Genomic DNA, 26432 nt, shown 5'->3' on the forward strand with positions numbered 1-26432 from the left:
AGCTTCTGGGGAATCAGTGAGACTGCTTGTTAGTAGAGTAATAAAGGGGCCACTACATAATAAAAGGAGGATATTCTTTACAATGAGGGTGGTGAGGCACAGGAACAGGTTGCCCAGAGGAGCTGTGGACGTGTTCAAGGCCAGGTTGGATGGGATTTTGAGCAACCTGGAAGAAGGTGTCCCTGCCCATGGCAGGGGTGTTGAACTAGATGATCTTTAAGGTCCCTTGCAACCCAAACCATTCTGTGATTCTACGAGCAGTAGAGGCATAAAGCTCAGTGAAGTCATCTTCCCTGTTGAATGTATTGAGGGGGTTACTGTTCCCAACGTGTTCTTTGCAGGAGATAAAATTGATGTAGTTAACCTGACCTATGCATAAGTGTGCAAGAGGTATTAGACCAAGTAGATAAATAAGATGTAAGTTGCCAGAAGGGACAGCATTCACACAAGAGTTTTGAAGGAAGTCAAACTCAGAAGGGCAAAAATGCCAGCAAATGTGTCTAATTGTCATTACACACTGTCACTGTGCCAGAGGACTGGCAGACTGTTGCCCACATCACATCCACAAAAAGGGTTGTTCCGAAAATCCTGCCTCTTAGACTGATCTCTATCCTCGGTAAGATGGCAGAGGCTATAATAAAGAGTAAGATTCATGAGCCTAAGGATAGACATGGGCTTTTGGGAAAGGGACAGTGTGCTTGCTACGAAGGGAAATCCTGTCTCACTAACCACATTGTCTGTGGAAGGGGTCTACAAGCAGCAGGATGAAAGTAATACATCGGACATTTGGATTTTCAAAAAGTCTTTGACGATGTTAGATATCGAAGTTACAGAAACAGCTAAAGTTGCCAAGGGACTGATAAAATAACCTACTATAGACTGAAAGCTGGCTAGAGGGCAGGAAGGAAAGCACAGAACTTACCAGATGCATGAGAAACTCAAAAAAAAAATCCATTATCATGACGTGATGGTGAAAAGATTCATTAGTCAAACGGTATATAATTGCCAAATAAAGCAGACATACCCAGTGTTACAGAATTTCTTTAAAAGCTGTTTCTTAGATAAAACAAAGCAAAGTCAAGAGGGCTTCTGAATCTTTATCTCAAACTGGTGTAATGTAAGCAGTTCAGTATCACTTGAAGTTAAATAAGTTTGATACCAATTATTTTTGAAATAAATTATGAAGTTATTCTAAATTTTATCATTACTAAGTTTATTTCCACAATTAGTTTTAAGCACTGACAGAAAACCAGCACAATAAATACAGAAATTGAGAGAAAAACATATTTTATTTGCATTGAGGCAAAAAGAGCTCATCTCATTTAGGTAAAAGAGAGCAAATGATTTAATCAAGTTTTTGAGAATTTACAGACAAACGGGAAAAAAAATCATGCTTATCACACCAATATATGATTGAATTTCCTATGTCAAAACTCCCTTCCTTCAGACTTGGCACCATTTTTATTGCCCAGTACAATATTTCATGTCTTCGCTTGTCAAAACATCATATTACCTATGTAAACATCTGTTTTGTGTAAACTTCATAAAGTAAAGGGGAAAGCCTACTAATTTATTTCCCCACACACAAAAATAAAGTATTAACTAAATATTGAATTAATTGCAGCATATTCTATAGAATTTTGTTTCAACAAGAACTACAGCCTGTTGAACTCATAAGAAAAAGGGTGCAGAAACAAAAAGCAGATGTGCGGTGTCATGCATTAATGTAATAACATTATAAGGCAATAATAAAAAGATAACTTTTTTTTTTTAAAGTATACTCGCCAAGACAAAAATCAAGGCTGAGTCAGTTTATTTTGGTAGTGTAGGATTTCTTCTTAGCTCAAGCTTTAGATTTTGTGCAATAACAGGTTTTTTTTTTTTTTTTTTTTTTTTTTTACTTTTTCAGTTGAAATCATTCATGTGGAAGGTAAGAAAAACTCTGTTCCCAAAGAATCAACTACAGTAAAAATGGGAAAAGGAAACATTTGAAGTTAAATACTCCTAAAATAACTAACGTGAACAATAAGATCACTGCAGAAAAGTTCAGCAGCCTAAGTCAAAAGACTGAGTTAATACTATTTTTATAACCTTTTTGTTGCTTCTTTGTTCATTTCGTGCTCAGATTGAGTAAGAAACAATATCATGTGGCAGTCTGGAAAGCCTGACATCACCAAAGATTTCCTTTATTGTTCAATGTGCCTTTGTAGTGCAAAGCAGAATCAACCTCAACCATTTAAGAAGGAAAGAGAAAAAACATTTCAAAGTTGATATAATTGATCTCAAAGTAATTATAATATCATGGTAATCAAAATGACTGTGTTTTTTTTTCCTGTAACTATAACTTAAGCTACTACTTGTCATTTTTTCAAACTACGGTTCACATTAAAACATTTGCTGATAACAAAAGCTTTTCTTTGAAAACAACACTGTTTTACATCTAGTCAGGCAGCTTGTGCATATCAGAGCATTCTGTCAAGAGAGACATGGAAAAGGGCAAAGGAGAAAAAGCTGAAATATGGCTACAGCTTATCTGTGCCTCTAGCACACTACAGAATCTCAGGCAGCACTAGAGACGGCAAGTTTCTTCAGATGATCCATAAACACTTGCAAGCTGACATCGTCAGTAAGAATGGGTGCTCCAGACTCCTATAAAAGAAAACACAGAGAATGGGTTATACACATTGTGAAGAAAAAGCATTTTAAGGCACAATATGTGTATAATATATATAATGTATAATGTTAAATAAACACCTCTCTAAACTGCAGTTTAGAATGACCTTCGAAGCAGATCATTGCTGAAGTTCTGACAAAAATAAGTCCATATTTAAATAAATTTTCATATGTTTACTTAAATTCAGGCATAAACCACAGCTAGGACATGAGGAAATGGCCTCAAGTTGTGCCAGGTGAGGTTTGGATTAGATGTCAGGAAGAATTTCTTCACAGAAAGGGTGTTCAGGCTTTGCAACAGGCTGCCCAGGGAAGTGGTGGAGTTGCCATCCCTCGAGGTATTTAGGGACATGGTTTAGTGGTGGGCTTAGTAGTGGCAGTTGATGGTCAAACTTGATGATTTTTTCCAACATAAATGATAGTATGATTCTATGACTACACCCCTTCCCATATTAATGCGGTGAGGCAAAATGTTTACATTGATCATACAAAACTCAGTGTTTTTGACAGCTCTGAATCCTAACTTACAAATTTGTAAAAGTAAATAACTTCTATACCACAACTCCCCTATCATTCCTATCGCAATGGAGAAAAGGTGACAAACAGAAATGTGCAAGCATCACAACTAGTAAATCAGCATTTGCCACTGAAACTCAGACACATCAAAATGAGGAAAGGAAAAAAAAAAAAAAAGTCCACTGAGAATCTGATCTGAGTGAGGGCCAACTACCTTTTTTCAAGGAAATCTGGGTTAATCTTTTCCTACAGCTCTGTGCAATCTGAAGAGGCACACAAACATCTGAAGGTCATGCCACTACAAAATCTGAGCACAAAAAGATGAAAACCATTTTGGAGGTATTTTTGTAACTTAATTTTTGACCCCAGAATTCCAAAAAGTTCAAAATGTTTTTTTTAAAATCATCTTTAAGCAAATTTCCAATCTAAATAAAACAGTAGAATTATTACACAGCAACTCTCTTAAGTCCTTTGAAACAAATTGTCATTACTCCCATTTACAGGTGTATGAAGAATTCCTATGAATCTCAACAAACCAACCTTTTCAAAGGTAATAGGCACCCATAATTCCAAATGAAATCACAACTGTCTGAACTTATTACTAACTGCTTCAAAACAAAGACAGGAAATTCTTAATGAGGTTGAGCTTCTTAATGAGAACTGGCTAAAGCTGCTTTTCAGTTAACGACCAAGGGACAAATCCAGGAGCAGTAAGTTTTTACTTCACTACATTACACTTGATACACTACACAGCAACTCTCAGGAAAGACCCTCTAAATTGTCTATCAACTTCTGGAGGCAGGATAAGAAGAAAGGATGTTATGCTCCCAATCCTGCCACATGCTAAGCCTGAGCTCTCTTTGTTTAAGAAGCCACGAGGGAATTACAAATAGTTTAATTCTGTGGCAGGATATGATTTGCCACCTTGTGTTTTATGCATGGAAGCAGAGTGCAGCATCTCCCAGAAAAAAAAAAAAACAAACAGCCACTGTTACATATCTAAGAGATTTTTCCCACAGTGACTGCTGGTGATAATCCAAGATATTTAAAACACACAAACTCTGATCCTGAAGCTTAACACCTTATTCAATACATGCATGCAGGCTGCTGCTGTCACCACCACCAACAGCAGTAGCTTTGCTCTGAAAACTAGGAACCCTTCATTCTAGTAGGTAGGAAAAAAAGTATTTTATTTCATGTGGAATACAATGAAAACCAGCAAGGGCTCACTGAACAACGTACAAGTCTGAAAAGCAGAAAAATTAGCTTTGATTTTGCACAGATCACCTCCAATTTTGTTTTCTGTTCATTTAAAAATTTCAGCTAAGGCATATAGTGAGAATTTAAATTTAATTAATAGTGATTTAGTAACAGCTAGCTGGGCATCTGGTAAGATTTGTGCCATTGACCTCCTCTTTCACTTCTAATTAGAAATTCCCCGTAGTTACTAACACAAAGATTAAAGGAAAAAACACAGAGCTGAAAATAAAGGTATGCTCAAATAAATGCCATATCGAATCTAATCTGAAAATTTCAACTGCATCTTCAAAGACTGATCAATACACACTTTCAGAGCGAACAAAATAGAGCTGTATGAAATTAGTTTACCATTATTTTCTGAAAATGGTTTAAATATCATATAAGGCATCCATCTCCTAAAGTTTAAAAAAAAAAATCTTTACTTACAATGTTAAAAACCAAACTAGCCAATTCATCACCTCCTGAAACATGGTTTCAGTAGCGTGTGGGTGCCCTCTTCAGGTGAATGGGGACACATTTTTTTCTGTAGACGCAGTTATGAGCGGAGCACATAAAACTACATGAAATAATTCAGGAAGCTCAGGACAAAAATAAGAGCAAAACCAACTCAGTTTAAAATTTTCTCCCAGCAGTTACATTTTTCATTTCTCAATGATTTTTACTTGACTCATCTTTCTTCAATAACAAAAAAGAAAAAAAAGAAAAAACTATGAAAGCAGCAGGTTATTATGTAGAAAACACATTACAATGCCTCTGGGGAGATTAACACACAATTTCTTATGTTAGTCTGAACTGCGTTATTTCCAACATTAAAGGGAAAGCTGCTTTTTCTAATATGCTTCAAAAGGTCTCACTGAGACTTGTCCAGCATAAACAGTTTTCTTAGAGATCGGTTCAGTAATTGTTTTGGATTTGCATTTACATTTGGAATACCATTTCATTTGCTTAATAATTAAATGAGCAGAAAGCATTTGTCCTATACCATGAGAAATGTCAAAACTTCAGAAATTTCCAGGGAACAGACAAAAACCTTTCAAACTACATGGTTTGTGTGTATGTAGTGGTGGATACATGAAGAGACCAGATTGCTGGCTACATTATCATCTTTGAAGGTAAAAGAGTTTTAAATGGTGCTGTCCCTGACTCAGTAGGAGGTTTTCAAGCATCTTCACTCTGGATCTCAGTGCTCTATCGCAACAGAAGTTTCATTAGAACCAATACATCTCTATGAAAATGTACCCTGATAAAACTGAACTGACAAAAATCGCTGCCATAGAATTGCTGCAGAGCCCTTTTTTTTGTGACTTGAACAGCGTATGCCCTTTACAAAAATACTTTAAAAGTGCAGTTAAAACGTAGATCCAACTGTTTGATGCCATTATATCTTCATGAGAAAATGACACTGCACCAGTATTCACCCACAGCAGTGTTTCTCTTCCCACTATAAAAGCTAAATTTGGAAGGAGTACATGAAACGGGATGCAACATTCAAGAACACAAGCTGCTATAGAAAGTTTAATTTTTGAGCTTATATATAACTTCCTTCCCCACAGACAAAAATGTGAAAAGTGTGGTCAACTGGTCCACACAAATTCTAGGAAATGTCAGTACATTGGTACTGGTGTATTTTTCAGTTCTTAAAAATAAGTTCAAAATTTATTTCTTCTAATGCAAAAAAGTTCTTCAGTCTTTATGTGTGGTAAGTGCCCTCATTCTAAGGAATGTGACCATACCTAAGAAAGATGGCTAGACATGAAAGTAGCCTAACAGAAGCTTAAAAAGAGAAAAACGGATCATTTTCGTGTGAAGAAATGAAATCCCTTCTTCTTCGGAATTCTGGTGGCATTAGGCCACAACTGCTTTTTTCGTTTGTTTGTTTCAAAACTTGACAGTATTACTTTTATGTACACAACATCTCACTTGATTTCTGAAATATGGAAAAGGAACATAAAATTACATCTACAAGCTTCATCAGCATATTCATACTTACCTGTCCCCATGCATACATATTGTTATGAGTCTGAGAGGGATTTACTTTTGAGAGCAGGAAACGAGCCTTTAAAAAAAAAAAAAAAAAGCACAGGCAATAGATTAATCTTCTCAAGCAAACATTTCTTACACATACCAGTTCTTATCTGTGGATAAAAACAAGCACAAGATGCCTAGTTCGAAGAGCAAGTAGCCTTTCAAAAGAAGCTACTCTCCAGATTCCAATTCCGTTATAATGCAGAATTCTGCATGTAACAGCTTCTCAAAGCAGCAGGAAGTAATTTTTCTTTTTCTAAGTACTAGCTAAACAAATGTGAACTTCAATAAAATATTGATTAAAAGTATCAAAAATAACACAAAGAATACTTCTGTTATTAATCCAAAGACCCTCACAAGCACTATTGTACACGTACAAGTGTACAAGTACTCCTACACATCTTATACAAGGAATATGAGAGTCAAAGACAGCATGACAAAAACAGCACAAAATAACAGGATTCACAAATTAGGTGAAAAGATATGAAATATCTGGCTTTGTTAGTTTTAAAATTTCAGATGTTCATTTGCAATGTATATATATTTTAGCAGAGAAATGCATGCCTACTAAAAAAATCTAAAAACATTATTAACGCATCACTTTCTAGATTATAGAACATACACTTGACTATACCTGGCTTCCTCCATGCTCTGTATCGATATATCTGGGCATTGGAAATCTAGAGTGAAGAATTTCTTGAGCGTCATCTATCGGAGCTTGAAGCAAATGATGGAAGTTTTCATATTCCGGCATATCTTGGTAACCTGATTTCCGCCACTGAGCTATGGTCTAGGAATAGGAGGAAGAAGTTTAGAACTGATTCATCAATCTTTCTTAGAGAATAAACAGGGCACTTCAGAGAATGTGCCATTGCTGGCCTCTATTCCATCGCTCATCGCTTTCTGCCTTAGAGTATATAAGGTCATTTTTTTGAAAGCCTCAATAAATATTGGCTCTAACAAGGTGTGCAAGTAATATACTACTAGTTGTTTTATTTTTTAAAACTCTAAAAACATGTTGTTTATCTATAGTTCCTTTTTTTTTTCTTTATTCTTTGTATGCTAAGCACTTACTCTCCATGAGGACGTGGTATTATTAATAGTTCTAATATGTATATCTATTACACATCAGAAATAAATATTTATACTGACATTTATCTTTCATGGCCTGTAGTGCAGCCTCCCAACATTCTAGTAGTGAAACTGGCTGCTCAAGATTAACTCAGTGATATGAGCTGTTATTAAGGAAAACTTGGAGGGAATCTCTGTAGTGGTCCCCCTTCTCTGCTTGGCAGCCGTTTTAAGCTGAGGCTCTTACTCCTGGCTCTTAACTAAGCTACACTGCATCCGTCACTGTACCTTGCCAGGTACCCCACTCATCTGGACCTCTGCCTGGGGACTTGACTTCCTGGCCTGAACTCTGACCTGCCTCAAGCCCTTCAACTCATCTGATGATCTGGCATGATGGCTGAACCTAGCTATTGTCTGCAATTTGCTCTGCTGCCTTGCTCAGGTACTGTGGGGCCAGGTCCTCGCTGGTAAGACCTCAGCCTGCCGTGTGATCATGCTCAGTTCCTAGCTCCCCTTCCCTCAAGGAGCAGCCCACCTGAGGGGAAGAAACCCTTGCTGCTTTCTGACAGCATCTTACAAAAATGCAAAGAACATTTTTCTACCTAAAAAGTACTGAAGTTTAGTTACTGTTTTAAAAAGTGCAGCTATGAGGACACGTTCCAGAACGTAACTTCCCAAACTCTCAGCTGGGAACCACTTACAGTTGCAAAGCTGTACAAATCAACAGCTCAGATCCTCCAGGACATGAAAGTCACATGCATTTGTATTTATATTACTAGGGAACGTGTATCTACTCAGCTGCCAGAAGCAATTTCATTTCTCTAGAACAGTACAGATGAAGGGAGTCCCTAAAACATGGCGTTCTGTCTCCTTATCACAGAATAATTCAGAGGTCTAAAGTAAGTGAAAAAGCAGGGGTAGGGAGAAATAATGTTCTCAAAAACTTGAAAAATATTCATCTAAAACAAATAATCTGCATACTGAAGTCAATTCACCTCAAACCTGTCAGAAGAAACAGGCCTAGACCAAAACAGCAAGTAATGCCAGGTATCCACGTACAGGCACATTGGCAGACCACCAAACTACAAACAATAATTATGATTTTGGTACTGGTTGCACAGATGAAGTCAAGCACTGAAGTGCTTTAGAACTGGGGCTTGACTTTCACAATGTAGCACTCCTACAGAAAAAGGAGTATTTATGTAAAAGTGACTAATCTTACCTCTCCGTGATAAATAAGGATCTGGAAAAAGGTGTCCATAAGAAGAATGCGATCTGGTAAAATGCTGCTGCTATCCAGAAGAACAGGCTAAGATTTAAAAATAAATAACAAATTACCAACTGATGCAAAACTGAGCAATCAGATGGCATTACAAGCTCTATGAGTAAGTCGCTGAATGTTAGGAACCTTTTCCATCACTTACTAAAGCTCCCTATTTGCTCATTTTCATGTTACACATCTGCAACCCACACAATCTCATTGTAAAGTTATCCACCTTGATTCTGAATATATAACTTCATGAAAGTAATAAAAACAGAATTCATAAACTGAGACTTCTCTCATTATTATGCATTTTACTAGCCTAAGTACCTCCACATTTACCCATGCAATGCCATTAACTTTAATGATATTTCAGTGTGTAAATTTTCAGTGGTTATTCACATATGGAATTTGGGGGGTGGATTTTGGCTTTTTGTTTTTAGTCTTGTCCTTGCAGCTATTATTACTGTGTACAAGTATCCTCCCATACTGTATACTGTAAATACTGAAAGTTTATGAGATCTGATTTAGTTTTTGAAGGTTTTAATTCACCTTAAGGGCCATGTTACTATGTTGGCATTATATGACTTTACTGAATCAATACCTTATGATTCAATTGTATCAATCATATTAGGGACAACAAAAACATTAGTTATTCCAACAAAGAGAAAAGAGATTTATTACATATTCTACGCTGAGGTGTCAGCTACCATTTTAATCAAGTGGGAGCTTGATCATGCTTCCTTTTTTCATCACCCACATGAATAACATTTATATATGGGAGAATGATCTCACACTTCTGAGTATTTCTCAGTATGCCTCACTACTTTAATTTAAATTTCACTATTAAAGGTCTTCATCCACCCAACAAAAAAAAATCCTAACAAAAGTTGGAGTCCCAGCCTGTCAAGATCCTTGCCTACTATGTTTATTCTCACTGTCTTACAGTTTCCTCACTCTATCTTATCTGACTACTTTTGTTGTCTCCTATCTTACCCTTCTTTAACAAGCTTCTTTAAAGATCATCTTTTTATTTTAGGTTTATACAGAATATGCCATGATATGGTCAACTGGGAGGTTCTGTACCAAATATGGTAACCACATCAAAATTAGAAGCTTTGGATGAGAGTATTAAAGATGGAGGGAGTTTTATATGTTTCAAATAAACAACTCTTCTTTCAAAATCCACTGAAAAATTACATTTTGAAATAAAAACATTTTTGTCAATATTTACATTCCGGCACCACATAAACAAAAACTGCTCTCAAACTAGCAAAACAATTATCCCTTAGTTTAAAACACGATCTCCTAATAAGTGACTTTTCCTCTCAAGACTGCTACATCAGAATTCTGAGATATACCTCGTTCACAGTTTGTTCTATATAAAATGAATATTGTTTCTCAAGTAATGAATTGTTAAACAATACATTTTATAACATGCATAACAATAAGGACACCATGTCTCTGTCAAAATAGGATCTTTTAATCTACAATTAGGTTACATATAATGGTACCTCTGGAGGTCCATTGAAGGAGTAGGCATAGAGAATTGGCTGAACCATGATAAGTGACTGCGTTAGATCTTGACGCATAAAATGGTGACGATAGTATGAGCTCTCATCTGGACTGTTGTTAAAAACTTGTAAGAAGGGAGATCTTCTCAAGTGAAACATGAACTGCAAAACAAAAATAATTTATTTGAACATTCACGAAATAGAGTTGTACAAGGAGAGATTTATTTTTTTTCCCCCCACAAAATGAAGTACATTTGAATTCCAAGTCACAGAAACACAGAATGGGGTAAGGCTGGCAGGAACCTCTGGAAATCCCCTGGTCCAACCCCCTGCTCAAGCAGGGACACCTAGAGCAGGTTGCCCACGACCACGTCCAGGTGGCTTTTTAAACATCTCCAAGGAAGGAGACTGCACAGCCTCTCTGGGTTGTGTCACCCACACAGCAAAGAAGTGCTTTCTGATGTTTAGACACAACCTCTTCTGCTCCAGTTTGTGTCCATTGCCTCTTACCCTGGTACGGAGTACCACTGAAAACAGCAAGTCCTGTAACTTTTCTAATTTGTATCTGTACCTTTACCATTTTTATATACTCACATGACAATGAGTCAGAGAGATCAGCTTTAACTGATCACAAACTAAGTTGCATCAAGTTAACAGGAAAAAGAACACTAACATGGCAAAATTATTTCAACTAACAAAGTTCACAAGCAAATCCTTTCATTGCCGTATCAATCTCTCCACAACACTTCACAGAGAGATTGGTAGAAAACTTGAACAGAAATACCATGGAAATCTGTGGCAGTCCAAGAATAACACAGATTTGAGAGCTAACAGAATGGAGAAATTTATTAGAATGGAGTATTAGCAAAGAACCTATTTAAAGTTTAATATACTAAAGTTCAAGTTCACTTCACCAGTGAAACGCTTCTTCCCGGGTGAGTACTGTGGGGAGTTGGCCAAGGGCCCCTGCCACTCAGATACCAGCTGGGCATTGGTCAGCAGGTGGTAAGCAACTGCATTGTCATTCATTCACTTTATTTGCTTGGTTTTGTTTTTTGTTTTTCTTTGTGGGGTGGTTTTCTTGGTTGTTTTTTTTTTTCCCTTTTCCTTTCTTATTAAACTGCCTTTATCCCAACCTATGAGTTTTCCAGCTTCTGCCCTTCCACTTCTCTTCCCCTCATCCCACTGTCTACCAGTGTGAAACCACCAAAGGCCTTTTCATTCTGATATCCAATGTAAAGTCTTATTTCACTCTGTGCTACAATGCCACTTCCTTCCCTAAGCATTCTTTCTTTATCCCTGATAAATAAACCTTCCTTCTACTCACCTGTGGGTAAAGTGAAAAGGTTTCTGAAAATCTGAAAGAGCTTGGATCATCTTTGTGATACTCTCCAAATTTCTGACACTGTTGTAAAAGAAAAATGTATCTAAGCTAAGAAACACAGCAGCTTGATCATGCCATTACTGTAAGTTTTTTTGTTTTTAATAGACATATGATTTAAGGTGCCTACACTTTGTAAGGAAACCTGGCAAAAAAAACTGACATCAGTTCTTAACAAGCAGTGATTTCCTTGCACACGAGGCTTTAATCTTTTTTTCTGTTTTTTATTTAAATCATCAAGCAGAGTTAGATAATTAAACGTCCCTGAAAAACATGTTTGAAATAAAATTATTAATAATTACTTATTAATAATTTACAGTTAAGAAATAATATTTTTAAAAATTGAACTTTTGAAAATAAATAAATGGTTTTCTAGGGTTTTGTTTGTTTTTTGCTTAAAATACTTAATCTACCATATCACTAGAGGCACCAGAAAGTACATAAAACTTTAATTGCTGTTAGTATCATGCTAGATTTTCCCTCAGTTGCTGGCAGTGACCAGCTGCTGAAGACTGAGGAGATATTAATAAACGTACTAAAAACAGAGATGTTCTTGCATCATTTAAAATAGAAACTCTCAGTTAATTCTTGTGGAAATGTAGCATTCAGTCCCACTTCCCCTCCCAGCGCCCAGTCCCACTTTTAAGAAACAACCACTGAACACTAGTCATTTAAAAAAGATATTGCCTAGAGACGAGAAACCAATTTAATTATTTTGAGTCCTTTTTACCAGTCGTATAAGTTGTCTGTCCAGCCATCTAAGCACATCAGGTCCCTCCTCTGTCTCTGCTCTATACACTGCCAATCTAGCCATGAGAATTGCAGCAGCCTCCTGGTCAAAAGATGCAGCAATGTTTTGAATCTGTGTCTGTGCATCTGCCCAGCTGCAAAATTAAAATACATATTTGCATCACCATGAAAGGAAAGGTGTCCAACTTCAAAATATCCCTTCAAAATTAAAGCAAAGAAAACAGTGTTAGCAGTTTAACAGGCAAACTGATGCTGTATCTTCAAAAATCTACCAAGTATAAATGAGTAGTGTCTCAGTTAACTATTCTTCTTTCTTTTTTTTTTAATTAGAAATGTCCCTTATCTGCGGAAATGCCATGGAAGAGAAAGCAATGCCAATTATAGAACAGTTATTGTAAAAAATTGACAAATTATAAAAAGTTACAGAAAATACCGTCCGCAAAGCTAATGACACATTTCCATACAAACAGCTTTCTTGTATACCTGTTCTGGAATATAATTTTTTGTCCTTCTCAGTTTACAAGGTGTACTATTACTCTGTTCTTTTACCATTCACCAAGATGATTTTGCTAATACAATGAACATTCATATGATACTCCTATTAACATCAAGGGTATTGCTTTTTAATAAATTGAGTTTTCCATCAAATTACCAATTAATAGTCTCCTTTATCTTAAAGGGAACATCATTTGACACTGAAAAATGCCTCTATAATATTAAAGAGCATTTTCCAAAATTAAGTAAATTGACTCAAGGAAGCTGCAGGTGAAGATTATACATGGAAGAACAGGTATATTCAAAGCCCCTGAACTGCAACTAGCACTCACAAGCTAAGGTAGGAGGTGACATTTATCATTCCTTAAGTCTAACCATTTCCTCAATTTAGGCCACAGAGTTTCACCCAGTGTTTCCTCTTTGCGTTACCCAAAAATCACTTGGGTTACTTCAGAGCTCTCCCATAGCATGCTTACACAGCCATTGCAAGCTCCTGGAAAAGAAACAGCCCACAGAACAGCATAGGCAATTGTCCCAAAGGTATGATCATGCCTTCACCACCTGTGGCACTACGTAACCCAAAACAGTGGACTGGTTATAAAATTTAAAGATTAAAAGGCAAACACGTATCCTCTTTTTCAGATATGATTCATCACTGGGAAAAAAACCACACATACTTTCTGGCAACTGTGGTCACTCTGATACGTCTCTGTCCACTGGAATGCTGGTACTGAGTCACAAACTGGATTGCACCGCGTCCTCCTTGAGGAATTGGAGCATTGTGCTAAGCATGGGAGGAAAAAAAGACATGTAGGAGACTCTAAAGATCTTGCAGCGTAATTTGAAAACGGATAAACAAATTATTAGAAAATTATAAAATTCTTAACAAAAGGCAGCTGAAATTCTGTAAATGCATTGACTGATGCCTTTTATCATACCAACCATCTCTACCAAACATGACTAATAAACTTGGAGACTGTCAAGGCATATCAGGAGCAGTTGCTGCCTCCACCAGATACCCTTAAAGGAATGGATGCTCCCTCCTTCCGCATACCCCCAGACACAATACTTTCAAAGGGGCTGTGTTACAACTGCTCATTTCATTAGATTCTGTTTGAACGCCAAGTGATTCACCAGAATCACGGGACAATGAAACTGATACTATTCTAAAATGTTGACAAATGATTTCCGTAAAGCAACATCACAACTTGTACATTGGGATCCAGGTGTACTCTGAAACTTCAAAACTCTATCAGTAGAAATGCAGGTCTATATACTGTCAACAAGGTAAGCAATTTCAAATGAGGACAGTTGAAATCAAATATGACATACCACGACCAGACCAGCTTGAGAGTTAGTAATAAATAAGACTAAAATAAATATACAAAAAGCAAAGTAAGAACAGGCTAAGGTAAGTTGAAATTTTAAAACCTACAATCTTCCAATAAAGTACACAATATGGTATACTAAATATATAGAAATCACAGCCAACACACTACTTCCCTAGCTGCAAACATTTGGAAGAAGGGAGAATACTAGAAGGGAACAGTACATTTCCTTGTCCTGTTTTTTATCCTGTTTCCCAGTAACCCCTGTGGGAGAGAGGAAGCCAGACTGTATGTCTGTGATGTGTTTCAGTGAAGCCAATCTTTACTTACTTTACTTACAAACTGAGCAATAAACGCTTAATTAAAATGTAACATTATGGAATAATTACCTTGTAACTGAAACATTAGAGAAATATTGCAAAGGACTTTAAAATAAATGGGTTACAGTATTTTCATATATTCCAACCGACTTACATTTCGTTAAGTAATACTCTGAAAAGAAAGATTAGGACTTGGATTATCAGCAACACAGAATAGCAACATCATTCATATCCCTGCTGCTGTGGTTGATGGAATGACAAAAAAAACCCTACACACAGGCTACTGAAGTCACATAAAAATCAAATTATTGTGCTTACTAGAGAAGTAGACAAATTTGTAATACCTGGTTGACCACCTCAAAGTAAAGTGCAAGTGTTGTAGTAGGATTAAGTCCACAAATCTTCCACTGACAAGTACCTCCTGTTCCAATCTCCTGTAAATAGATTTTACATAATACTTTATAAAACAGAATTATTGTTGTGTTTGCAACACAGCATCTGGCTATAACAGGTGTTGTTTTACAACTGTGCTGTCACAAGTTTTCTCCCTGCTCACTCTGCCATCTTCTCAAAGGTAACACTCTCGCAACAGTGGAGAGAGAAAGAGAATTGCCAGAAACAAGAAAATCATGGAGTGCTTGTGCTGGGAATTCAGGATTAAGCAAGGCACAGATATCTGTGCTGAAAGAAACTTTAAGAGTATATCTGATAAAAATCCTAAAACAAGGAGAAATACTTTTACATCAATGCTCTCCTGAAAGTATGTGACAACCCCCAGTAAAATCAACAACCCTTAAATATCTTGTACTTTTTGAAAGAATTAAAAAGAGTGATACGGATCATCATACGATCATACAAAGATTTGAGAAGAAAGAAGGTTGATTTGTTTTTCTGAAAGCAGTATGTATTTCAGGAATTCTTACATCCCTGCTTCAATTTCTGTTACTGGAGAGATCAGAGAGACTGAATGTCTCATTCACAATCTTTTTTTTTTTTTTCTTAGTACTTGCCTGAGACAGAATTTTTATTTTATAATAGTTTTTTAAAGAAATTGGCAGTTTTCAGTTTAGTGAATCACTTTAAATTACAACATTAACAAAAAATGTGCTCAAGTGAAACACCACTTCCAACACACACCATAATGAACTTCTAGTAGGTACTTTAGGTAGTATGTAAGTACATAGTTACATAGTCCCTGGTAACTCACAAGGTATCTGTATACAGATAGTGACCTATTTGAAGTGACAATTCCTTTTTGTCATCAAAACAACACAAATATCCAGAGAAACCAATTTTAAAAAGCCAAGTCAGTCATTCATATCTGAACAAGCGAAAATAAACAAAATATACATTCAAGGAGAATTATACTGGCAACAGTTACCACTGTGCTTGCACTCAAAGTATTAGGGCTAAATTAGTTGTCCAGTTACCATCTTAAACAAGCTACATATACCTACATTTTATTCGCACATTTTACCTCAAAAATTAATTCAGATAATTTCAACAAAAGGTTTTTGAGATAGAAATTAATTATGATGTAATTGCAAAGCAACACATACAAATTCACAATTAAATTTTCTATTACCCCCTACGACTTGAGTATGTAGCTTAAATAATGAGATGTACATTTAATTGCTTTGGGGAGGCATTATAACTTTGGTTGCAATATACACAATCACTCAGATGATGATGTAAGAAAATCTGTGCCAGACCACCGAGAGAAAGAAGTTAATTATACGGTTACATATTTTTGAATTTAAAAATCTCAATAAGTACAAGAAAAAATTAGCTATGAAAAATGCTTGAGAGTAGGCCACTTGTGAGCACTTGCACACTATCAAGTGCTCTATTATGCAGAGATTATTAGGAACAAAAAATGAGACGTGAAATTTACGACATCTGTTTACTTGTAGAAATTGTTTTTGATTGGTAATCAAAAATAAAACTAAACTGCAATAATATTATTTGATAAGAAAATAAGTGATTAAAGTATGTTGTAAATTTAAGAGAGTTACTTCAGGAGCCTGTACTGGATACTCCAAGCAATTAATTAAATGAGTATATGGTGAAATAGCTACCAAATAATACGGGTGGGGAATAAGATAAACGGGATGTTCCCATACTTATCTTCTCCTGTTCTCTCAGTCTTTCTAAAGAAAATATTTTTATGATTCTCTGTTTGGATAAAAGGATAAGCTTTCATTTAAACAATAAATCACACTCACTCCCTTTTAGCTTGGTTTCTGCTACAACAGCATATTGCTTTAAAATTGGTATGGATAAGCTACCACTCCACTGACAAACATAACCATGTAACAAGGGACCTGGACGGTCTAATACAACTCATATCTAATCTAGCAGTGAACATGAGCTTACCAAGAGCAGCCCCTGAGCGTATTTAATTTGAAATTGTAAAAAATGAACACAATTTATTCCATTTATGGAAGAGGTTTAGCCTCTCTCTCTTCATATTTAAAAATCCTAAATCCTACTTTTCCATAATGGAACATTACCTTCAATTTCAGCAAGATTTACTCACATTTTCTGAGACACAAGGTCCTTTAGAATTGAGAGAGACACAGGGTCCAATAGCTCCAGAAATCTTTACTTCTCTTGAAGTCTTTGTATTTAAAAGAAAAACATACATTAATACACCACACCAAGAACTCAGACTTTACCATTAATTAATAAAAAACTCTTTGCATATCAGACTTATTATACCCTAAGAAAAGATTATACACGTAATGCTTGACACATTTAGATAAATTTTTCATGTGCTCACACTGAACACTGAATTATGTATGTTTGCTTTAACAATTAGTATATCTGAAATAACAGCATGAATGTATGTTAAAACACAGAGAACTTCTGTTATTTATAAACCTGAGAACCTAAAACGCATAATGTTCATTTTCTAGCAAAGTCATTACAATATTCAAAACAGATTAAAACTTAAGACTTATCCTATAAGTTTATACATATCCCACAGTGAATTCATACACAGAAGATGCTGATCTTCTAAACATATGTTTCTTAAAACAAAATCCATTTATTTACATTCTTCCAATGTAATTTTCCTGTTTGAACATTCCTCTATAACTGAGGCTCTGTTACTGCATTTTCCAGGATCTTTCAACAAATTTCACAATAACGCTTGTATGAAAAAGAGGGTTTGATTATTTGTCCAGGTAGTTAAAAATTAAACAGACTTTTGTTAAAAGAGAAAATAGCCCCAAATTCTTCTACAAGGCACTGTTGCAATACACGGAAGATCATGGAAGCCTACATCTGAACCTAGAGCACACTCAGCTCTAAGCTTTTCACAAGAGAGAAGATAAAAATGAACATTGTTGAAGTGCCTGAATGGATTCTGATAAGGATGGAAAATGAAAAGAAAGTTTTCCTGCACTATACAGAGAACCTGGACCTAATCCAAGAAACGCTCACTATTGATACCAAAATCTAAGCACACAGCATTGTGAGTTTCTAATTTTAAGACTAATTTTAGTTCAGTCTCCCTTTCAGCTGTCACTGAATGCAGGGTAAAAAGGAATTAACGTTTTATCTAACTCACATTTACAGAATCATGGAACTGCAAAGAGATAACAAGGTAGTAACAGCTGTGTCCAAGCTAACCCTGAGGCATCCCTTAATTGTGTTCCTAAAAATTCCTTAAAGGACAGATTCTGAAGTTCACAGCCATTCTATGCCAATGTTTCACTAACACACTGCATTTTTTATTCTTACCTTTATTTCTAATGTGCCACCAAATCCCATTTTAAATTGTCCTTGCATATCTTTTGTGAATACTCTCTGAAAGGTCTGTTTGAATAAAGATGTATTGAAAGAGTCTCCCATTACCATGTAGCCTCTAAACAAAAACATAAAACAAAAAACAAGAACTCAAGTTAAAAGAGATGATTTATCATGCAATTATTTTGCACATGGGATTTATATAGCTTATTTCTATTAAAGCCTAAAACTAGGTATGTTTTTGTCTTCTTGACTATCATGAAAGGTAACACTCTGCTAAATGTTAGGGATGAATTTAAGTGAGCTTCTCATCCAAGCAGCAAGTTGAGGTCATTGTGATTACAATATATAACAAAATCTTTCACTGGGAAAATACTACATTGGACTTGAGCACTACAAATGTCTCATAACCTTCTCATGCAAAGTCAGCTACCTAATTCTAACATTCAACATTCCAAACATATTTCCACACCATTTTCTTTTGTATATGCATTCATTCACGCTTAAATCTATGCTTAAAAAGCGTGATTTGTTTTTATGCTTAGCAGTTTTCTGTGGATATTGCAGTGATTGCCACTCATCCTGAAATATCATATACTGCATTTAGGAAATAATAATGGGAGATACTACTACTATTCAAAAATATTAATGAATAACATTCTTAAAATCTGTTAATAGGTCAAACATTATGTCTGAAAGAAGTTATAGAAGTTTTCACGAGTTTTTCTTCATCTTACTCAAAGATGGAAGACAGACATGGGCAGAATCAGAAATCCTTCCCTGTAGGCAGAATGTAACCAAACAGAAAATAGGAACAGCTGTAGGAGAAATAGGCAAACTACACACGAAGCCTAGTTTTGCTGTAAGTGCAGAAACAGGGTATGGTGAGTCACAAGAGCAGAACGTAAGAGCAGAATTACACTGTAATATACAGAAAAACATAGCCTGAATTTAATGCAAAAAAGTTAATGCACAAAATAAGTCAAATGTGCAGGTAAAGTCAACATACAGCTCCTGAACAGTGGAAACTCCTACGTGAAGGCTATACATACAGCTCTGAAAATAAACTATTTATCAATGGCTTGCATGGCCAAGCTGGCCTGAAACTCAGTTTGGGAAAAAAAAGTATGGAAGAAGAATTTGCAGGATTTACAAAATGAATTAGGTGGTTAGAATACAACCAAGGGTCAAAAGCTAACCCAGGCTGTAGATCTGCATAACAGAAAGGGTGAGTGTGTCATCCACAATGACAGAAAACACAGGACTGGTTCAGGAGAAAGACTGGAATTTGCTTTGATCAGATTAAAATGAACGGATAGCAAGACACGCTGGAGGAATATAAGAGCATGCGTGAAACAGAACTGGATAGATGGAACAAAATTTAGGAGCAACAAGACGTATCAGTTATGCAACCTGATAATCACCTGAGACATCAGTTGAAGTTATGTACAACAGTATCTAGAAGAAGGGCATAAACAAGACAGAAGGAATAACACAGAGTTTTGTACCACTCTGAACAGCAAGAAAAAGCATAACAGGTCCTTATCTTTACTGAAGCCTAAGGCTTACGTACACACACACACCAGTACATAGGATAAAGTGTTTAAGATAGTCACGTTATTTAAGTTTCAAGCAGATCATATGAAAGAAAAACAGTACAAAGCCTTCTGATAAACACAGTTATGGTGACAAATTCCATCACAAATGCAACCATCACAGTAAATGGGAGTTTGAAAAAAAAATGCAGGATGTTTTTGCCAAGTTTTCCTGTTAAATAGTTCAATAAAGTAAAAAAAAAAAAAAAAAAAAAAAAGCATCTTCACATGCTACTTAAAAATGAACAGGCACATACCCAGTGTAGTTGGGACAACACTTCATCTCCAGAAGACCAGTCTGATCCAATGCACATGCATATATGTCAACAACATGACCATTTGTTGCAGCCCGATTAGCCAGGGCTTCAAAATGCTAAATCCAAGATGAAAATACAGTTCATAGCAATTTATGATGTGAACGCTCATCTTTACATTAAATCCTAGACTCCACAAATTTTTCTAGAACATCATTATCTGACTTTACTCACATCATATTCTAATAAAAGATAAAAGATTTTTTTTTTCCTGAATTTTAGTCTAGGATTTTCAACACCTGTGTTTTATTTTCTGACCAGCTGAGAACATGATGCACCCTAGAAGACCAATAGTTGCTACTTAAAGTAGAAAATGACCTTGATTTTTTTTTCAACTGTGTGTTAATGACTAGATCCAAATCACAGAACTGAATTTACCTCTCTAATCTCAAGCATTTACAATGACAGGTGCCTGTGACTGAGCTAATAATTTGGCTTTCATTATAATCAGTCAAGATTAATTCACCAGGTTTTGGATGAAGTTCACCTGCCCAAACGTGCATTTAGGATGAAGGGAATCGGGCCTAAACACTACTGACTAACCATCCCTGCAACTACAGAGATGTTCTTGAGCAGTTGTCTTAGAAGTAGACAGCCTCACTCTAAATATCCCATTTAATAACATGAATCTGCACCAAGATAAATCTGGGAAACACTCCAAAGAACTTTAATAGGAGCTGGACAAAGTTCTAAGTCGATATACTGACATTTTTGGAGAAGTTTCTGAAGACATTCAGAGACGTTTTAACAAAAACACACAATTCCCACCTTTGCTACCACTACTAACAGTATTTTACAGTGCCAGACAATGTAAATGTTTACTTAAAGGTAAGGTACATAGAACATCACCCATTATCTTCTCTTACCTTAGTGCCCTTTTTAACGTATTTAGCATTGTCTTTTTCAATGTCATGCCAGGATCTTATAGGTAACTTCAGTTCATCCCCTACAACCATCCCAGGTCCTTGTGTAGCTGGTCCTCCAATGAACATCATTATACGTGCACCGGTGTTAGGAAAGGTGCACTGCAGGAAATAACAGACAAATGAAACCACCATTTTTTGCTACAAACTGAACAGAAGAAATAGCTATGCAGGTATTTACCACACTAATAGCATTCTAAAAATAATTGTATTTTTTTTTCCTCCAAAACCTTACATTCCTTGCTAATTCAAAGTCTCAAACTTGCCTCATTAAAACGTATATTTAAACACCTGCAATATGCTATGCATGTATGGGATGATATTCATCAGAATCATCACACTAATCTAACATGCAACAATTACTAAAGCTTTTACATATTGACTGGGACAGCTTTTCTACAATGAGATACCTATTTACATATTAGCCCAACTGTAGTTAAAGCTATTACCTCAAGGAGTCCTACAGCTATAGAAAGAGCCACTCCAGAGGAACGTAAGGGCCTTTTCCCTTGTGGAACGGGCCAAGGATCCCGCTGCAGTTCACCCAAAAGATCAGTAAGATTCATATCAATCTTCTGCACTGGTTGCAAAAATCTGGAAAGAAACACAGGGAATTGATTTAGATTGTAATTTTAATATAAAAATTATACCAGTTGCTCACCTGCAACAAAGATGACACATATTAGCAATATCAGACATTCTAGTCTGGATTCAGAGCAATGCCTCTGCTTCACCAAGACAATGCAGTTTGGGAAATTTTCAACTTAAGAAGATCAACAAAGAGTTCGTAAAACAAAAATTTGCTGACTTAGAAATGTAGCCACTATCCAGAAAGAACCATGCCTAGCCAAAAGAACACAGCAGATAATCACCTAAGAATCTCAAAAAGAAACAAGTTTTGCTACTTCAGTGAAAGAAAAAAAATATATATATATATATCAAACATCAGAATAAACATTAACACACAAAGAATTTCTCTCACAAGAGTCAAACATCAGCCAACAATTTCCAACTGAGAGACGAGGGAGGGGAGGAGCAGAATACAGAAAAAGGGAAGACAAAACTGGACATTGACATAAAAGAGAGGCATTGAAGCAGCCATTAATACCTTCCAGCATACCAACCAACAGGGACACAGGCATACTATAAATCTGTAAATAACTATGTAACACATTCTCAGAACATTTCCAAAATGTCATCTAGATAATTTGACTACCACACCTTATGTCTTTTCTTCCCACTACAAACTGCCAGGACAGAAACAAGCTACAGCCACCGGTTTCCAAGTGAATTTGTGACCAATCAATCAGAAGGTTCAACTCTTATGTTATGTGATAATGGAAAAAATCAACCAAATTTTCCAGCAAATCAGTGTACCCAAGAAGAGTTTTTAAATGTTTAAGCACATTACCTGTTAGAAGGTGGTGGCTGTTGCACTTGAGGACCGCGGCCGACTTGTGAAACAGCTACTTTTGTCAGTCCTAGCATTTCCTGCAGTCAAATACGTAAGATTCCAGCAAAAAAAAAAATTGTTAGCAAACTACTTGAAGTTCATCATCATCTCAGTAACTTCTTTTCGTTTGCTTTTGTGCGTTACCTGAAGCTGCTTTGCAGAAAGGTCCTTCGTTCCTCTGAAGACATAACTTTTGGAAATTCCTTCACAGCCAAGCTCATGAACCTGCACCATTCGCCCGAAGGTAATGAGACCCACTAACGCAGTTGGTGGCAGAAGACTAAGCGACATTTGCATGGATTCTTTCAGAGCTTGCAAGTCTTCATCTTCCATGCATGTGTCCACAACATAAAGAAATATCAAAGGCATCTGAGGACCACGCTTTAAGAAATAAAAATATCATCACATGAAAAACAAGTCTTGCAATATTTACAGGATCAAAAATGAACAAATAAAGTACATGTTATGTAATTTCTTTTTATTTCATTCATACCAGTAACATCAGTGTTCCATCTAATTTACCTCCCTCCTCCCTCGCAAGTAGTAATCAGTATCCAAGGCCGAAGGGGAACAAAATCCAAATCATAATAAACTCTGCACAAAAATTAAATGCTTACTATGAAAAAAAAAAATCCTTTGTGTTGAAATTGTTTGAGCTAGCAGCAGCACTAAGGAAACCCCCAGCACAAACACAAATTAAACTCCTAGTTTAAGAAGAAACTTAAATAAATACCTAAGAGAAATATTGTCTTTAAAAGAAACCTCCTTTTGTTTCAGTTTTTGTTTTTTCATTTCTTTTAAACAGCAGTCTTATTAGCTATCCTTGTGTTCTGACAAAAACTTGTTTTCCACTTCCAACTGATGACAAACTTTCAATCTACTAACAAGCACATATAGACTCAGTCATTAAAATGCAATGAAGAAATAAAATCAAAATTAATTCCTTTTGTACACTGTTAGCTTATAGATAATATTAAAGATTTTATTTAATGACTTTACCTGTACTACATATTCAATGCTAGAGAACTGCGGCAAAAGTTCAGCTGGCTGATTCATTTCAGATATGCCAGCATAGGTAGGAGGAAACTGCAAATAAAAACATAAACATTAAGTATACACAGAAGACTGTAACTTCAGCAAAAACATACCTATGGGCTACTTGCCTCCACAACAGAAACTCACTATTGTTGTCATTAAAAAAAAAATCTCAATGCAATCTCTGATGATATAATTACATACTTGTGTTCTCACTGTCCATTTCAGTTCCCAGCTATGATTTGAAAAATGAGAATTTTGCACTTTCACCTTACAAAATGAATGTTTCATTTTCTTACCTGATTTCTCTGGTAACAGAAGTTGCAAGCCCAAAGTTTTGCTCGATAATCCACTTGGCTGTAAAAATACAGTAAGAAAGGTTTAGATTGTATGAAAAATTTGTCTTCCTCCAATGACCTTAGAATACATTTAATTTTTCAAAAACATACTGGCTTTGAAAAAGCTTCTTCCTAAATACCTCCATTAGAAATTCAAAATAAAATTCAGTCTTACACACATACCAGGCAAATTGTTGTCTTTAGAGGGGAATAAGGGTCTTCAAGAAAAGAGAGCAAGTACGAAACTTACGAATACACAGTCAGCACGTTTATTAGACCTTTTCTGCATGTTTTTAGGGAAATCATTCTAAGCCTCTCTGTTTTTACATTTTTCTCTTTTCTGAGTTTATGCCCGTTAAGAGTCTGGGACTCTGCTGTATACATATTATGCCCTAATAAAAAACGTTCCAACTTGACAGCTATTTCTCTTGTGCAAAAAAGATTTTTTTCCAGAGGGTGAGCCCCTTTCAGCTACATTTTTGTTTGCATTCAAATAGCTTTAAAAAATGCAATTTGTATCTTCATGCTATACAGATATCTTACAAAGTCCTATTCACATCTTACGGGAAAAAAAAAATTTATATGTTTTCAAGGTACACTTCTTGCTAGGAGACAGGAAGCATCTTCTCCTGTCTAAAATAGCAAAGGTTTTTAAATCTACTATTAAATCTTTCCATAAATCCAAGCATGCTGTAAACATACACAGCTCTATTAAGATCAAATGAGCTATGCTAATTCAGGGGGCTGCAGATTATCTAGCCTGATACCCTCTGATTTTACCCTCTTTCAGGCCTGCTTCTGGTGTATTTATTTATTTATCTATCTATCACATCTTCTTTTAGCTTCTGTTTTGGTAAGTTAAATCACCTAACCCGCTTTGGTCTAGAAATTAATTAAGGTTAGTAAGAAACGTCATTTATTTTACTTGCAAATTAAACTATACCAGGGCCCAATAATTACAAGTAGATAGCACAACTTTTCACCCCAGAGTGATTTCCTAGAGGTGAAACGCAGTAATTTACTAACTCACAAGATACATAGTTCCAGAAAAATAATGTACTGAAGTGCGCTGAAACAATTAGTTAATTGAAAGCCATGTTTAAATTACATGTTACACCTTAAAAGTTTATGTTTATAGATTGTCACATCTAGAAGTTTGAACTGTATACAGATGTGAGGAATATTTGAACTCCAGCAAACTGCATCTTTTGCACAGTTTAGCTGGCACTATTCTAAACATTGGTTTGTAAGGAAAGATACTGATATAATATAAATATATTAGGTTTACCATAAGGGATTCAGAACAGCTCGACACGTGGTCCTACTGCACAAAACTGGCTCATACTGAATAGGAGGCAAGTCTGGCCGTTCTTTCAGTGGCGTGAAGAGGGCAGCCACTGGGACTACCATTCTTGTGGCTTCAAGACGACTCGAAGGCCAAACATTCCAGCTGAATCTAACTCCATCTCTGTCCTCATTCTGCTGGATAAATTCCAGGAAGGTTGTCATGGTCAACTTCTCTGTTTAGCGCTAAAATAAAAAGATAACCATTAGCAGAATGTGGAAACACAAGCATTGCAAATACTAAATAGTGAATGTACTTGATGACAGTCATCTTCTGATTGGTTCTTAATTTAAGCAACAAACAGGCAAGAAATGTTATAACTAAAGCAATAATTCTAGGGTAGGTCAGAGCAGTGAATACACAGCACTTTAATACACTATAAAAAAAAGAGAAAAAACACAATGCTTTACACCTTTCTCTAATTCATTTAATTATTCATTCTGCTCATTCTTGAAGAATCTTTCATCCTTGCAAACTACTCTTCTAATTTCTTTTAGGAATCAAATAGCAAAAAAGTATTTCTACTCAGTGTTACTACATTGTTTCCTGCTGTAGCTAATTTTGTAAGAATTTTATAACCATACTTAGCCATTTTCAATAAGCCACATATTTGTAAACATAAAATAATAAAAACATGATACTCTACAAAGGTACATTCCTGTACCAATGCTAGGAAATAGCTCTCTAAGAAGTACATGTACCATAATCCACTACATTATTTAACAAGATGTGCCTGCAGCAATTTTTTGAACTCAAATTTAACATTTTGGGCAGCAGCCTAAGGCTTTCACTACTTTCAGCAAGAATAACTCAGAAGCTGGAGCACTGGGGAACAGAGGTAGGTCTGAAAAGTTAAACAGAAACCTGTGAGCATATGGGGAGGCCAGCAAGAAGTGACCCCCCAAAAAAAACTCAGCTATGCTGACACCGTCTCTGAATTTCTGCTGCTTATTTCACAGAACATTTTAGGATACATAAGTTGAACGGTTTCTTTTCCAGCAACTATATCTAAACCTCCACTACCAAATAATTAAGAATTTACTGTAAAAGTCTACGTGAACCACCTAAGAAACAGTCTGGGA

The 26432-nt window shown here is 35.9% G+C and overlaps 1 protein-coding gene across 6 annotated transcripts in view; it reads right to left on the bottom strand.

Moving 5' to 3' along the window:
* Positions 1-1262: 1262 nt before the first annotated feature.
* Positions 1263-26432, bottom strand: part of SEC23A (SEC23 homolog A, COPII coat complex component) — a 31066-nt gene continuing 5896 nt past the window's right edge. For all 6 annotated transcript variants that reach the window (XM_035540122.2, XM_035540121.2, XM_035540120.2 and 3 more), the window contains 19 exons: positions 25294-25535; positions 23967-24024; positions 23632-23718; positions 22777-23013; positions 22591-22670; positions 21629-21773; positions 21123-21281; positions 20200-20315; positions 18342-18465; positions 17134-17214; positions 14939-15028; positions 13624-13730; positions 12432-12585; positions 11648-11725; positions 10321-10482; positions 8768-8854; positions 7109-7264; positions 6440-6505; positions 1263-2649 (listed from right to left, as the gene is read on the bottom strand). In XM_035540122.2, the coding sequence (XP_035396015.1) occupies positions 2560-2649; positions 6440-6505; positions 7109-7264; positions 8768-8854; positions 10321-10482; positions 11648-11725; positions 12432-12585; positions 13624-13730; positions 14939-15028; positions 17134-17214; positions 18342-18465; positions 20200-20315; positions 21123-21281; positions 21629-21773; positions 22591-22670; positions 22777-23013; positions 23632-23718; positions 23967-24024; positions 25294-25514 (2298 nt within the window). In that variant the 5' untranslated portion in view covers positions 25515-25535 and the 3' untranslated portion in view covers positions 1263-2559. The remainder of the gene's footprint in view (positions 2650-6439; positions 6506-7108; positions 7265-8767; positions 8855-10320; positions 10483-11647; positions 11726-12431; positions 12586-13623; positions 13731-14938; positions 15029-17133; positions 17215-18341; positions 18466-20199; positions 20316-21122; positions 21282-21628; positions 21774-22590; positions 22671-22776; positions 23014-23631; positions 23719-23966; positions 24025-25293; positions 25536-26432) is intronic.

This window comes from Cygnus atratus, chromosome 5 (assembly GCF_013377495.2).
Source record: "Cygnus atratus isolate AKBS03 ecotype Queensland, Australia chromosome 5, CAtr_DNAZoo_HiC_assembly, whole genome shotgun sequence".
In the NCBI taxonomy this organism is placed as follows: domain Eukaryota; kingdom Metazoa; phylum Chordata; class Aves; order Anseriformes; family Anatidae; genus Cygnus; species Cygnus atratus.